We start from the raw sequence: 12,810 nt of genomic DNA, 5'->3' as shown, positions 1-12,810 counted from the left end.
CGTCGCCGCCTCGAGTCGCCGGGGCGGACGCGCAGTCCGTGGGGCGCGGAGGGTGGGGGAGCAGCTACGGGGGCCGCGGGAGCTGCTGAGCGGAGGCTGGGGTTGGGCTTTCTCTCGCCCGGACCCCACCCTGCCGACCCCACCCACTCCTCCTTCCTCCCGGGAGCGCGCGCTCGAGCACGCGCGAGGAAGTCGGGGGTCGGCGGCGAGTGCGGGCTTCGTCCAGGGTGGGTGAGGGAGGCGCGGAGGCGGCGCGGGGCAGTGGTTAGTGAGCCGCGCGGTTCTCGCTAGGGGCGCCCACCCGCCAGTCTCTCCGGCGCGAGCCGCCGCCACCGGCGCCCGCCCCGAGAGTCCGGCCCCGGCCCCCAGGCACAGCCCGCGGAGCGGCCTCCGGGGGACGCCGCTGGGCGAGAGGAACGCGCCGGCGCCCTAGCTTCGCCGTGGCCCAGCGCGCGGGCGGCGGGATGAGGGGCAGCCAGCGGGCCGCGCCGGCCCTGCGGCCCCGGGGGCGGCTGTGGCCCGTGCTGGTCGTGCTGGCGGCCGCCGCGGCGCGCTGTGCCCGGGCAGCCATGGACGAGTGCGCGGACGAGGGCGGGCGGCCGCAGCGCTGCATGCCTGAGTTCGTCAACGCCGCCTTCAACGTGACCGTGGTGGCCACCAACACGTGTGGGACTCCGCCTGAGGAGTACTGTGTGCAGACCGGGGTGACCGGGGTCACCAAGTCCTGTCACCTGTGCGACGCCGGGCAGCCCCACCTGCAGCACGGGGCTGCCTTCCTGACCGACTACAACAACCAGGCCGACACCACCTGGTGGCAGAGCCAGACCATGCTGGCCGGGGTGCAGTACCCCAACTCCATCAACCTCACGTTGCACCTGGGTAAGCGGCGACAGCCCTGTCCCCTACTACTGCTCGCCAACAGCCCAGCTCCCGGACTGTCTCCATCCCCTGGTCCAACCTGAGGGGCCCAAACAGCCACATGCTGCTTTCTGCTCCCGGCATGGGCCACACAGAAATTCCTTTCCCCAACTTTTTAAATCTAGTTTTTAACATCCCGTGAGGGCCAAGATGCTCTGCTAGCATCTCACTTTGCTTTCTTCTTCTTTCTGACTTAACGGGATTGTCGCTCCCTGATTATTCGCCATTTCTGCTGTTAGGATTTTGGACCCGTTTTCCTGAAGCGTTAATCAGAAACTCCCATCCTTATTTTTCTCTTTCTTAGCGGGGCCATCACAACGCCTTCTTGGATCTGGAACAAGAAGGTCCACCTTAAACACTTTTGCCTTTAAAATGTTTAGAAGTCTTTCTCTCCAGGGTTTAGGGTGATTGCTGTTTGCTCTGTTGTGTTAATGGAGTTTGTGGGAAGCAAATGCCTCTACCGCCTGTATTGCCTAGGTGTAATTAAAATAGAAATTCACTTTTGAATTTATTGTTCTTTAGAACTGTTCAGCTTTAATTAAGAGCCACATAGCTATTTCACTGCTAATCCTGGTACAGAGAAAACAAAAGGAAGTGCACTCACTGTAATTGCTGGGCAGAGTTTTGTCCCTGGGTAAAAGACTCTCTTTTACTGTCTTCCCTTTTGCTTTAATTCAAAGTAAGTGTAGAAACATGTATATGTGATCCTTTAGAAATCAGGAAAGAGATATATAAAAAACTTAATGGCAGGGCAGTGGATGAGGATGGACATGTGCATCTGAAAGTATCAAAAGTAATGTTTGATCTAGGTAAGTTCTTCTTCATCATCGAGATATACAAGTAAGCGGATTTCATTATTGTGTTTAGCAGAGTAACCTATGTGTGAGAAACTGACATTTGATTTGTGACACTTCACTCCCCATTATATTGGGAGACTTGATTTTACCAGTAGCTGGTACTAATGAACTTCTAGAGTGAATAGACTGCCCCAAGCCATTCTTCTGTCAAAGCAGGGTAGTTCTGTGAGGCTAATAATATTATTTGGGGGTGTTTGAAAGGAACATTTTGTGGGCAAATGATTCTTTTGAGATCATCATTTTGTATTTTTCATTCCACTGCTCTCTGGTACACTAAATTTCATGTAAGTATTAAGATTCCAGAGAAAGACTATGACTTACAAAAAGTGCTTTGAAAAGTGAAATTATTGTGTGTAGAATAAGTTTTAGAAAAGCAGTGGTATTTAGCACCTGTGTAGTGAATTCCGTTTTATTTGTAGATAAGTCGTTAGGCAGATGAAACTTTTTGAAAATGAATTCATAAAACTGTGAGGCTCCTGTTTTTCGGAGATTGAAGTAGAAAACTGTACTGAGTTCAGTTTTTTTTAAGGTATTGGAAATGCATAGAAGTAGTGGTGTCTTAAACAGGTAGGTGCCTTTCTAAAGAAAGATTCAGAGTTTCCTACGATCTGTGAGGAATCTCTTGAACTATTTTCTTCTAAGTGTTATATTTTCTAAGTTGGCAAAATTATTTTTGAAATTTATATCCAGGTATTTTTGTTTAAATTTTGACTTGTTAAAGTTTGAGTGTTCAAGTCTGAATACTTTTGATGTCTTATTTTCAAATTTTAAAATTTTCGAAGAAAAGACATCGCCTGATTTCTCAGAGTGCCTGGATTTAATTGAAAATTTCTAAACAACAATCTCTCGTTTAGATAAAGGTGGAGCTGTCAATCTTGGCTCTCAGTTTTCTGTTGTAGGCACTATGTAGCTAAAGGTTATTTCTGGTGGTTGCAGAGATAGATTACTCGGTGATTACTTCTGTGTTGCAAAGCTAATATAGTAGAGTAAGTCAACATCAGTCAGGTTAGGTTGCTACTACTGGGAGGCAGATACATTAACTTTGGGTCTTATTGATTAAAAGGTCAAAAGAGATCTTAGAGTTCACCTTGTTAGGACTCTAACATGACTCTTTTGCTCTAAAAATGTTATATGCTTGGACTTGTTTTTGCTGAAAAATTCCTCAGTTTTTGGTAATATTCTTGCTAAGTGAAGTTTATAAAACTATGGGTTTAAAACTCATAAGTTAAAAAAATTATCTTCGTAGAAGTATTGTGATTAACTGTAAAAGTACGTACTTTAAACTTTTTAGTTAGACAATTTATAAAAACTTGACTAGAATTTATTGTACTTGTTCTTGGATCAGAAATGATGTCCTGGAGGAAATTGTGTGTGGTGGAGGAAGGAGGGAGGGATTTGTGTGTGGTGGGGTTGATGGTTCTTTCTCTTTCTCTCTCTCCGCCTTCCCCTCTTGTTAATGACAAGGATATATCTATACATGTGTATTAGGATTGACAATTTATGAGAAGTAGGCAAAGCTTTGTGTGTTACCGTGTGAACTCCAGTTACTGCAGGGGCTGTGTGTGGCTAACTATTTCCCATGAATTCAAGTACCATGACTGTTTGTGCATCTATTAAATCTCCCATCCAGTTCAAATTTCACATACCCTTAAACAAGTGATGCATATTGTGCTTTGCCCTTACAGAGCATGTGAAACTGGAAATGAGCAGTGTGAAAGAGCTGGGTCTAACCACCACTTTTCTAGGCTGCCTTTTGATGTTGAACTTAACACAGTAAAATTTAAAATAAGCAAAATCAGGTCACACTTATGTAGTTACAAGAAACATACATGTTTGGGCACTGATTATAAGTCACTTTTTAAAATTATAAGAATGAAACATGATATGGTAGATTCAAACATTAAGGATAATGACAAGCGAGTCTCTTTATCTCTAGCTGCTAATAAGCTCCATGCCCTAGAGACCACCGTTCTGAATTTCTTATATAACTCTTCAGAAATTTTTCATGCATACACATGTATATATAAAATTATATGATCATTTTAACTGGTACTTTTTGAGGGAGCTGAGGCATATTTTAACAGATGGCAAGTACAAATTAGATCATTGTACCAGTATCATCACTTGCTGTACAAAAGCTGGGAAAATTAGCATTGTTTCTGAAAGCAGCCAAGTCTTAAGCACCATATACAGTAATCCCGGGTGCTGGGTGTCATGCATCCTCAGATATAAAGAGTTAAAGTTGCTGTGGGAACCAGAACTGTACTTTCTGTCTGTTGTGGCGGGAAATCTCAGCCAGGCACTCTTCTCTAAAAAGAAGTCCTATTATGCCTTTGATTTCCGGATCTTCTCTCCTAACTTCTATATGGATTATTTAATTGCTGTTAAAAAGTTTGGCTTTTATGTCTTATAATAATAAGTCATAATAAGTTTTATCAGTATCCTTGGGGTAGTTGAAAGTGAGATTGTAGCTGAGGATTTGCCTTTTATGAAACAGCCCCTTTAATGAATTTGATAATCATTGTGGATGAAAACTTGGCAGAGAGGGTCTTCATCTTGGAGAAAGGTAGCTTTCCCTCTTTCTAAAAACGATTAGATTAATGAAAAGAGTGCTTATAAAACCAACTCAGTCAAAGTTTATGGAACTCCTAAAATTAGCACTGAGACCAGATTAGTTTCTAAGCTTCTCATAAACTTTAGGAATGAATAGTGATTAAATAAATCTTTTAAATCTATATCTGAATATTCTTTTTATTTGAGTAAATCAAAATAATTGATATATAAGGATATTGCCTTTTATTGTGTTTGGTCTTTTAACGAGTATGTATTTAACGTGGAACAAATAGCAGTTTTTTCCCCAGGAAAACCTTTGCATCGTAGGTTCTGACTATGTCAGGGAATAGCTCACTCTGGTGACTTCACTGTGGTATTTGTGCACCCTGAGGGGACACTATTTTAGTTTGTCTCACAAAGGCCTGATTTACATTTTGCAGGTTTCAACTTGAGAAGTTAGGGAGCTCTTCTTTGATGGCTAGGAGTTGTTGCACACAGTTTTATAAAGTTGCTTTTGGCTGTTTTCCTTTTCTACAGTTCACTGCTTTTTCTGCAAATTCCTTCTCCATTCTAAGGGCATTTCAGAAAAGAATTTACACTTTAGGGAAGAAGTTGGGGCTACCAGGCATCCTCCTTACCCCATCAATTTGTCATTGGTTGCATTTGTGGGAAGAATAAAGCTTGACTATTTCAATTCTAAATCATCTTAAGAAGTTGGGTTTGCCTCTTACTACACACGTATTCCCCCATGCATACATTCTCATGTTTCTGCCACATATTCCAGAAACATTTTTAAAATACCTCTGAAATACATACCACTGTACCTGATAAAAAGGTGTAGAAGATTGAGGGTCCTGTCTTCAGAAGCTTATACTCTATTAGATGGAATTTACACACTCAGTTGTAATGGCGTTACAATAATAAATCAAGGGTGAATGTATAATATTTTACAGTTTATAAAGCCCCCAGTTGATCACCAGTTAGATTTTTCACCGCTCAGTGAAGGCAAAGTTGAGTATCCTGAGGTGATTTGCCAAAAGTCATGGTGGAGGTAGGTCTTCGACTCCTTAATTGATTGTATTAGCCCCTGCAGCTTGTAGCTTTTCTAACAAATCTCTCAAAAAAATGTCTGATTTATTCCAGACCAACTTTAAAGTAAAATTTCATGTACACACTGAGTCAGAGATACCGGGCTCCTTTGGTTTTCTTTCTTTTTTCCTCTTTCTGCTCCTTTTTACTTATGTTCCTGGATTCCTTGTTCCATGCTATTCACTTTCCTTGAATGAACTCATCTTTATCTCACGGTTTTATTTGCAAATTTATAAATTCCAATTTGTACTTCTAGTCAGCTTTTTCCAGGCCCGAAGGCTTCTTGCATATGGTCAATTTGGGTTGTCCAGAGACCGTGTCCAAAATTCACTCCTTACTGTCTCACCCAACTCAAAGCTCTTTTGGTATTCCTATCTCAGTGAAGAGCACTGCTGTCTAACGCTTAGGCTCTCAACCAGTTTTTCCCAAGTCTTCCCTGAGAGATTACCATGTTTGATAGGCTCTTATCAGTAAAGATTATAATGTTTGGTAAGCAGATAATATCCCCTGCTGTGAGGAGGGTCAGTTCTGGGCAGCTGTAACTCCACCCTTTTCTTTCCCCGAAACCCATTCTTACTATAATCTGTCCAAGATTCCACTCTTACCTCCTATATCCAGACACTATGTCTCTTGAATGCTTATCTTTCCATCCTCTTTGCCTCTGCCTTACTGTAGGTCCCCATTGAATTTCACCTGAATTACTACAACACCCTCTTAACCAACTGGTGGTCTTTCTGCCTCCAGTTTTGCCTCTTATATTTGGCAGCTGTACTTAAGACTGAGTGATGGTTCTAAAATGCAAACCTAATTACCCAGCTAAAAATTATGTAGTGGCTTCTCGAGCCTTTAGGATAGAGTCCAGACTCCTTGGCGTGGTATACAAGGTACTTTAAGGATCTGGACCTTTTTAACCTCTAGGCTTATCTTTTGTCACTTAGCATGCCGAAGGGCTGTTCTTTGGTTTGGAACACCTCCCAGATGTCAGCACCTTCAGAACTCCTTCCCCAGTTTCTCTGTCTCTCCCCCTCCCCGCTTTCTGCCCCACTGCCTGGCCTGGATTAGGTGTCCCACTCTTACTACTCTGTACATACTTATCAGAGCACTTATTACATAGGGTTATCTGCTTGTCTGTTTCTCTACCTCTATCTAGACCATGAGGTCTTTGAAGGCAAGGTCAGGATGGGACTTGATCATCTTTTAGTTCAATTAAGAATAACTAAAAGTTGCTATAATTGCTTGCTATCCCCTAGCACCATACAAATTCCTGGATGTACAGTGATTCATGGGACACTGCCCTGACCTCATGCTTAGATGAAGTCTACACGTGGAGACCTATGTCTCGAGACTCGGGGTAGGGAAATTATAGCCCTCCCAGCCAAATCCAGCCCAGGCCTGCCACCTGTTTTTGTATGGGCCATGAGTGAAGAATGGTTGTACATTTTTAATTGGTTGGAAACAAATCACAAGAAGCATTTGTGACATGAAAATTACATGACAGTTCAAATTTTAGTACCTGGTAAGTTTTATTTGAACACAGTTTAGCCCATTTAATAATGCATTGTGTGTGGTTGTTTCTGCACTACAAGGGCAGAGTTGAGTAATAGCGACAGACTCCATATGTCCTAGCCCAAAAAGGCTGAAATATTTCCTGTCTGGCCCTCACAGCACAAATTTGGTGACCTCTGCTCCAGAGCAGTATGTTCATGTTATGTAATAAGTTCTAAGTGAGCGGTGCAAGCACAGAGAGGACTCACTTAATGACCATTTGGATGGAGGCTGGAGGCACCCTGTCTCCAGTGCAACTTCCCTGGCATAGTGTTCAATAAATACAAGTAGAGTGAGGGAATAAATGAATGCCTGAATTATAAAAGTCTAGAACATTGCACATTAAATTCTTCAAATCAGCACTTTTGAGCTTGTTTATTTTTATCAGTGCCATCTCTCCGTTTTCATGAGGTCTATGCCACTGCAGTAGCTAATGTTAAATGTAGTATGTGGTTGTTTCTGTAACTTTTTTAAAAAGTACTAAGTTATAGGAACTGATACGGAATTGAAAGATGTATGACCTTTTTTGGGTAAAAATTAGACTGTTGTATGACTTGAAGTCAGCCTAGATAACTTTTATGAGAAAACTGTTCATGAATACTCAAATGTGAACAAATATTTCTGAAATTTTAATGTTAATTTGTATTTTTTCTTCAGAAATGGACATAAGCAAATTTAAAATATATATACTGTAGTTTCAGCTACTAGGAAGGCTGAGGCAGGAGAATCTCTTGAGCCCAGGAGTTCAAGGCTGTAGTACACTACGCTTGTGCCTAAGAATAGCCTCTGCACTCCAGCCTGGGCAACATAGCGAGACCTTGTCTCCAATAAATAAAATATACATATATTTGCATGCTCATTGTTCAAATAGATTCTTAAAGGGATTTATTAAGCAGTTGAGGGGAAAGGTTACAATGAAGTATCTTATTTGCTTATTCATTTATGGCATCATTTTCAGTTTAATAGTTCATTATGAGTAGAATTAGAAGATGGGCATACTGGGGTATGACCCCTCTTTAGGATGGTGAAGAATTGCAAATGTAGAGTGCAGTTCAGCCCACTGTATCCCACATTAAAGTGGTTAGGCAGATGAAGAGTAATCACGGATCTACCTAGAGTCAACAGCAGAACCAACAGATGCTTCTTTGCTTGGTCCTTGTGTCCAGCTGTGCTTAATTGACAGCTCTACCAATGTTCTGTTTGGCTTTTAGGGAAAAGTGTCAAGAGTTTGGAGCAGAGATGTTTGTTTATTTTTAGTGCTCAACATTTCTTGGAAGATTTTGAAAAATAAGTTGTCTCTTATTTTCGGTTGTCGATTTTGAAGGGTAAAATTTCAGTATGATTGTGCGCTGGTTCTGTTACCTTGCCTTGGTTGCTTGCTCTGAGACTTGCGTAAGAGGGTCCTGCTGGGATTTGTAAGCATATCCTTTCTTGTAAAATGATGAAGTTAAATGTTTGCTCATTGGGGCCTAAAATTGACCGCTCGCTAAAGGGGTTACCAGAAAACTTGTTTGTAGAAGTGTCCCTGAGGTTTTAGAGTATCGAACCAGACTGGTTGGCGCTGATTAAGTACATCTCCTTTTCTTTCCATGTGCTCTTCCAGTGGGCCAGCCCAAAATAACTGGGCCCGGTCAGTGTGGTGCCCTACGCAGCTGCATATTCATGAAATAGAATAAAGCAGATTTATCTCTTTCTTAGACAATGGCCCTCTCAGATCTCTTGTGAGAAGGGAGCCTTGTGGCAAAGCTGGGAGATGAATTAGGTGATTTACCTTATTTGTCTTAAAACTTCAGGAGTTATGTTGCCTCAGCTCCCTTCTTTTACTCTGTTTCCAACTGTGTGGCTGCTTCCTGTTATATTGAAGGCAACATTAGGTTTTTGTTTTATTCTTTGGATTTTTGTTATTTTAACTTCTTTGTTTTGTCTTTTTTTCTTTCCCATACTTCAATGAATGCAAATCTTTTTGTTTTAAAGTTGGCGGAAATATTAATTCAAAATCAGCCTTCACATTTTTTTTAATTTCTTGAATTTGGTACATGGTCTTGTATAAAGTTAGTGACTTAATAAATTTGTTTTGTGATGATAAATCAGTACTGTATAGAGAAAGGTTTCTGCTAATCAGAATGATTAACAGGTACCTGTTTTTAGAGACACATTGATGACCGTTCTGTTCTTTTTTTCTCTTCTCCTTTATAGTTCTGATTTTGTGTTCTATATCTTGACCTGGGTGAAGGTTATATAGGTGTAAAAATTCAGAGCTATACACTTAATATTTGTGTGCTTCAACCGTATAAATTATCCTTCAAATTAAAAAAAGAAACTTACAATCAACGATAGTACAAAATAATATATAGGTGATTTTGTTTTTCTGTTTGTTTGTTTAGAGACAGGGTCTCACTTTGTCGTTCAGGCTGGAGTGCATTGGCACCATCATAGCTCACTGTAGCCTCCTGGGGTTAAGGGATCCTTCTGCGTCAGTCTCCTGAGTAGCTGGATCTGCAGGTGTGCACCACCATGTCTGGAGAGGACAGAATTTCAGGCTTAATCATCTAAAATATATTTTCTCGGGCTGAGCACAGTGGCTCATGCCTGTAATCCTCTGGGAGGACCGGGCAGGAGGATTGCTTAAGGTCAGGAGTTCAAGACCAGCCTGAGCAAGAGTGAGACCCCATTTCTACTAAAAAATAGAAAAAATTAGCTGGGCATGGTGGCATGCGCCCGTAGCCCCAGCTACTTGGGAGGCTGAGGCAGGAAGATTGCTTGAGCCCAGTAGTTTGAGGTTACTGTGAGCTAGGTGACTCCACGGCACTCTAGCCCGGACGACAGAGCAAGACTCTGTCTCAAAAAAAAAATTTTTTTTCTCTTATCATCTTTCTCCTCTTTACTAGAAGTTGCTGACATTAGTAGGCATTAACAAATATTTGCTTAGTGAACCCCCTGATTTTAATAGAGTTCTGAGCCCACTTGAAATGAAGTCCCTGCAGGGTGCTCTCCTGCAAGGGCTCAGGCAAGCCTGATGGAAGCTGCAGGAAGAGGAGCGTGGGAACCTGTGGGAAGAGCAGTCAGTCCTCTGCTTGTCTCACCTCACTTTAAGCAGGTAGTGGTTTGGTTGATGCCTCATGGTTTGATGTGGTAAAATGGTAAGTTTGTGGTTTTTGCTGCAGGTTTAGAGAATTCTTCTGTCTTTTTTTCTTTCTTTCTTTTTTTTTTTTTTTTTTGAGACACACTCTCACTCTGTTGCCCTAGGTAGAGGGCTGTGGCGTCAGCCTAGCTCACAGCAACCTCCAACTCCTGTGCTCAAGCAGTCGTCCTGCCTCAGCCTCCCAAGTAGCTGGGACTACAGGCTCAGGACACGACGCTTGGCTGATTTTTCTATTTTTAGTAGAGATGGGGTCTCACTCTTGCTCAGGCTGGTCTGGAATTCCTGAGCTCAAGGGATCCTCCTACCTTGGCCTCCCAGAGTGCTAGGATTACAGGCATGAACCACTGCACCCGACCTAGAATTCTTTAAGAACATCTCTGCATGGCATGTGCTCTGGTCACAATGTCTGGTGTTCATATAACTTGCTATTTAATTTCTGTGGTGAAAACTAGATGTTCCACAAATTACTTATGAAGACCCATCTTCATTCCTTAACATGTACTAAGTAGAGACTTCCTCTTACCAAGCCTTTTAGAAGTAAGAAATGTGAAGCTTGAAATGTGTGGCTTTCTTGAAGAAGATTAGGAAACTGAAGTATTTCCAACAAAGTGAAAAGACCTACTCAAAATGAGATGAGCTTATTGTATTGTGATTCTAATGAGTGGACGAAGGTCTTGTGTAAGTAAGGCAGCTGGGGAGAAAAGTCCTCTCTTATGGGCATCATAATAGGGGATGTGTGAGTTATGATAGATGTTGAAGACACCTTCTTTGTCCTGAGGTCGTTTGTGCTGTGTTTGAGGAGATAAGACAAGAACATTCATCTACAGGAAAAATAACGCAATTGGAACTTTATTTAAAGTGCTGAGGGAGTACCTGCAGAGCATTTTGAAGAGTGTGGATTGAAGTCAACCAAGAAACGCTTCTTAGGTCTCAAAAGTAATGGACATGACTTTCCAGGAAGGGTGAGTTGTTTGAATAAAGATCTGAAAGTAACCAGGTAATGGTGAAGGCATGATTGGCCTTTCATGTAGTAATGAGGGCTTGCTGCTGGATGGGCTCTGGGGAGGAGAGGAGCTTGCAAACTGGGTGGCAAAAGAACATGAATTACCTTTTGTTGAGTGCCTCTTGACTACCTCTTTGAATTCTTGAGAACTATTGTTGTCCCCTGTGGAATAATAGTATGACAGGTGACTTCTCTGAGGTTGCACAGATTAAGTTTAGGTTGGAATCCAGACCTGCTGTGGTGCATACTCTATGCTCTTGCCACTCTGCATGTTAGGTCAGACCTGATAAGTGATAGAGAACTATAGAAGGACCTTAAATTGGGGGGTCAAGTGAAAGCGCTGTATCTCAAACCGAAGAGCTAAGCCTGTTTCTCTGATAGACCTTGCTCGAGGAGCTCTGAGTTTGGATTGCTTCTGTTAAAAGGGCTATACACTTACTTGTGAAGAACAGAGGATTGTTTTCAATGGAAGAATTTTAGGTTTTGGATACTTGGACTAGTTGTATGATATTTAGTTGTTAATGCCGCTAGGAATTTCTAAGGAATTTATTGAATTTCAGAATGAGGTCCTGGGTTTTGTCAGTGTCTGCTGATAGGAAAAGTGTACGTTACCCCATTTCCTGAAGGGTGGTCAGTGCTTTACTTAATACAGGGGAATGCCACCTTATCTCCTTTCTACCTTATCCACGACTCCTTTCTGGTTGTTGAGAATTGCTGAGTTTAGTTGCTTGCTTATCTGACATCATTAAAGATAAGGCTGCATAGTCTATCTCCAGGTTCTAGTTCTTTTCCCTCTGCTCCAAGTAAATGCTAACTCTGGCTTGGTGGGTCGTCCCCATCCCCCTTGTTATTCAAATTTGCTAACTGAATAGGTCTAATCCACCTTTTATTGATTGGTGGATAGATAACGACTGTGGTCCCAGGAGCTTTCTTTGTCACTGTTTCCATTTTTTAGGCTCAGAAGTAATGCAATTCCCCTAGACTTCTGCATATGTGAATTTATAAATATATATAAATCTCTCTCTCCCTCCCTTCTCCTCTCCCCTCCTCTTTCCCTTTCCCCCTCCCTTTCTCTTTAGTTTCATCAGAGTGTTGCTGAGCTAAGGTTCAATCAGGAGATTCTTAAATACCATATATATATTTTTTTTTCCTTAAATACCATATATATGATTTTTTTTTTGCTTTATCTTTGAAGAAGGGGGGGGTCATAGTTTCCATTTAAAACATATAATGTATTTTATGTTGCTCCCTCACTACACTCTACCTCTACTTCTAGAATTTAAGATTCTAGGATTGGTTTTTCTAGGAAAAAACCTTTAGAAAAAGGTCAAAACTCCTCTTACTAGAATTTTACAAGTGTAGTTGGCTGATTAAATGTACTCAGTATTACTGAATCACTGCCCTGCTTTTTCTGCTTTCTTTACAGACATGTTTTGTATAAATTATATGCATTTCTGTGATCAGTGTGGTTATGTCATCATACTAGGCAGTGATGATTTTTAAATGTCCATGCTCAATTTCTTTTCTTATGGTGGAGGGAGGGTGGGTGGGATGGCATCCACTGCTGCACTTGGAGGGCGGAGTGTTGGGTTGGGTTTAAAATGCCCCCTGACTACCCCACCATGCTTCAGTTGGCTTTTTTTTTTTTTTTGCCAGTTGGTAAAATATAGAAGCATAAATATTTTCTCAGGGTTCTCCCATCA

General features: G+C 41.8%; 1 protein-coding gene across 1 annotated transcript in view; it reads left to right on the top strand.

Annotated features, from left to right (window-relative positions):
• Nucleotides 1-426: 426 nt before the first annotated feature.
• The window catches only part of LAMC1 (laminin, gamma 1 (formerly LAMB2)), a 168,785-nt gene continuing 156,401 nt past the window's right edge, over nucleotides 427-12,810 (top strand). Inside the window, exon 1 of the mRNA XM_012639965.1 lies at nucleotides 427-879. Within this exon, the coding sequence (XP_012495419.1) occupies nucleotides 465-879 (415 nt within the window). The 5' untranslated portion in view covers nucleotides 427-464. The remainder of the gene's footprint in view (nucleotides 880-12,810) is intronic.

The sequence above is a fragment of the Propithecus coquereli genome, unplaced genomic scaffold (genome assembly GCF_000956105.1).
Source record: "Propithecus coquereli isolate 6110/MARCELLA unplaced genomic scaffold, Pcoq_1.0 Scaffold146, whole genome shotgun sequence".
Classification (NCBI taxonomy): Eukaryota; Metazoa; Chordata; class Mammalia; order Primates; family Indriidae; genus Propithecus; species Propithecus coquereli.
The sequence above is the reverse complement of the archived record's forward strand: the minus strand, read 5'-3'. Positions and strand labels throughout refer to the sequence as shown.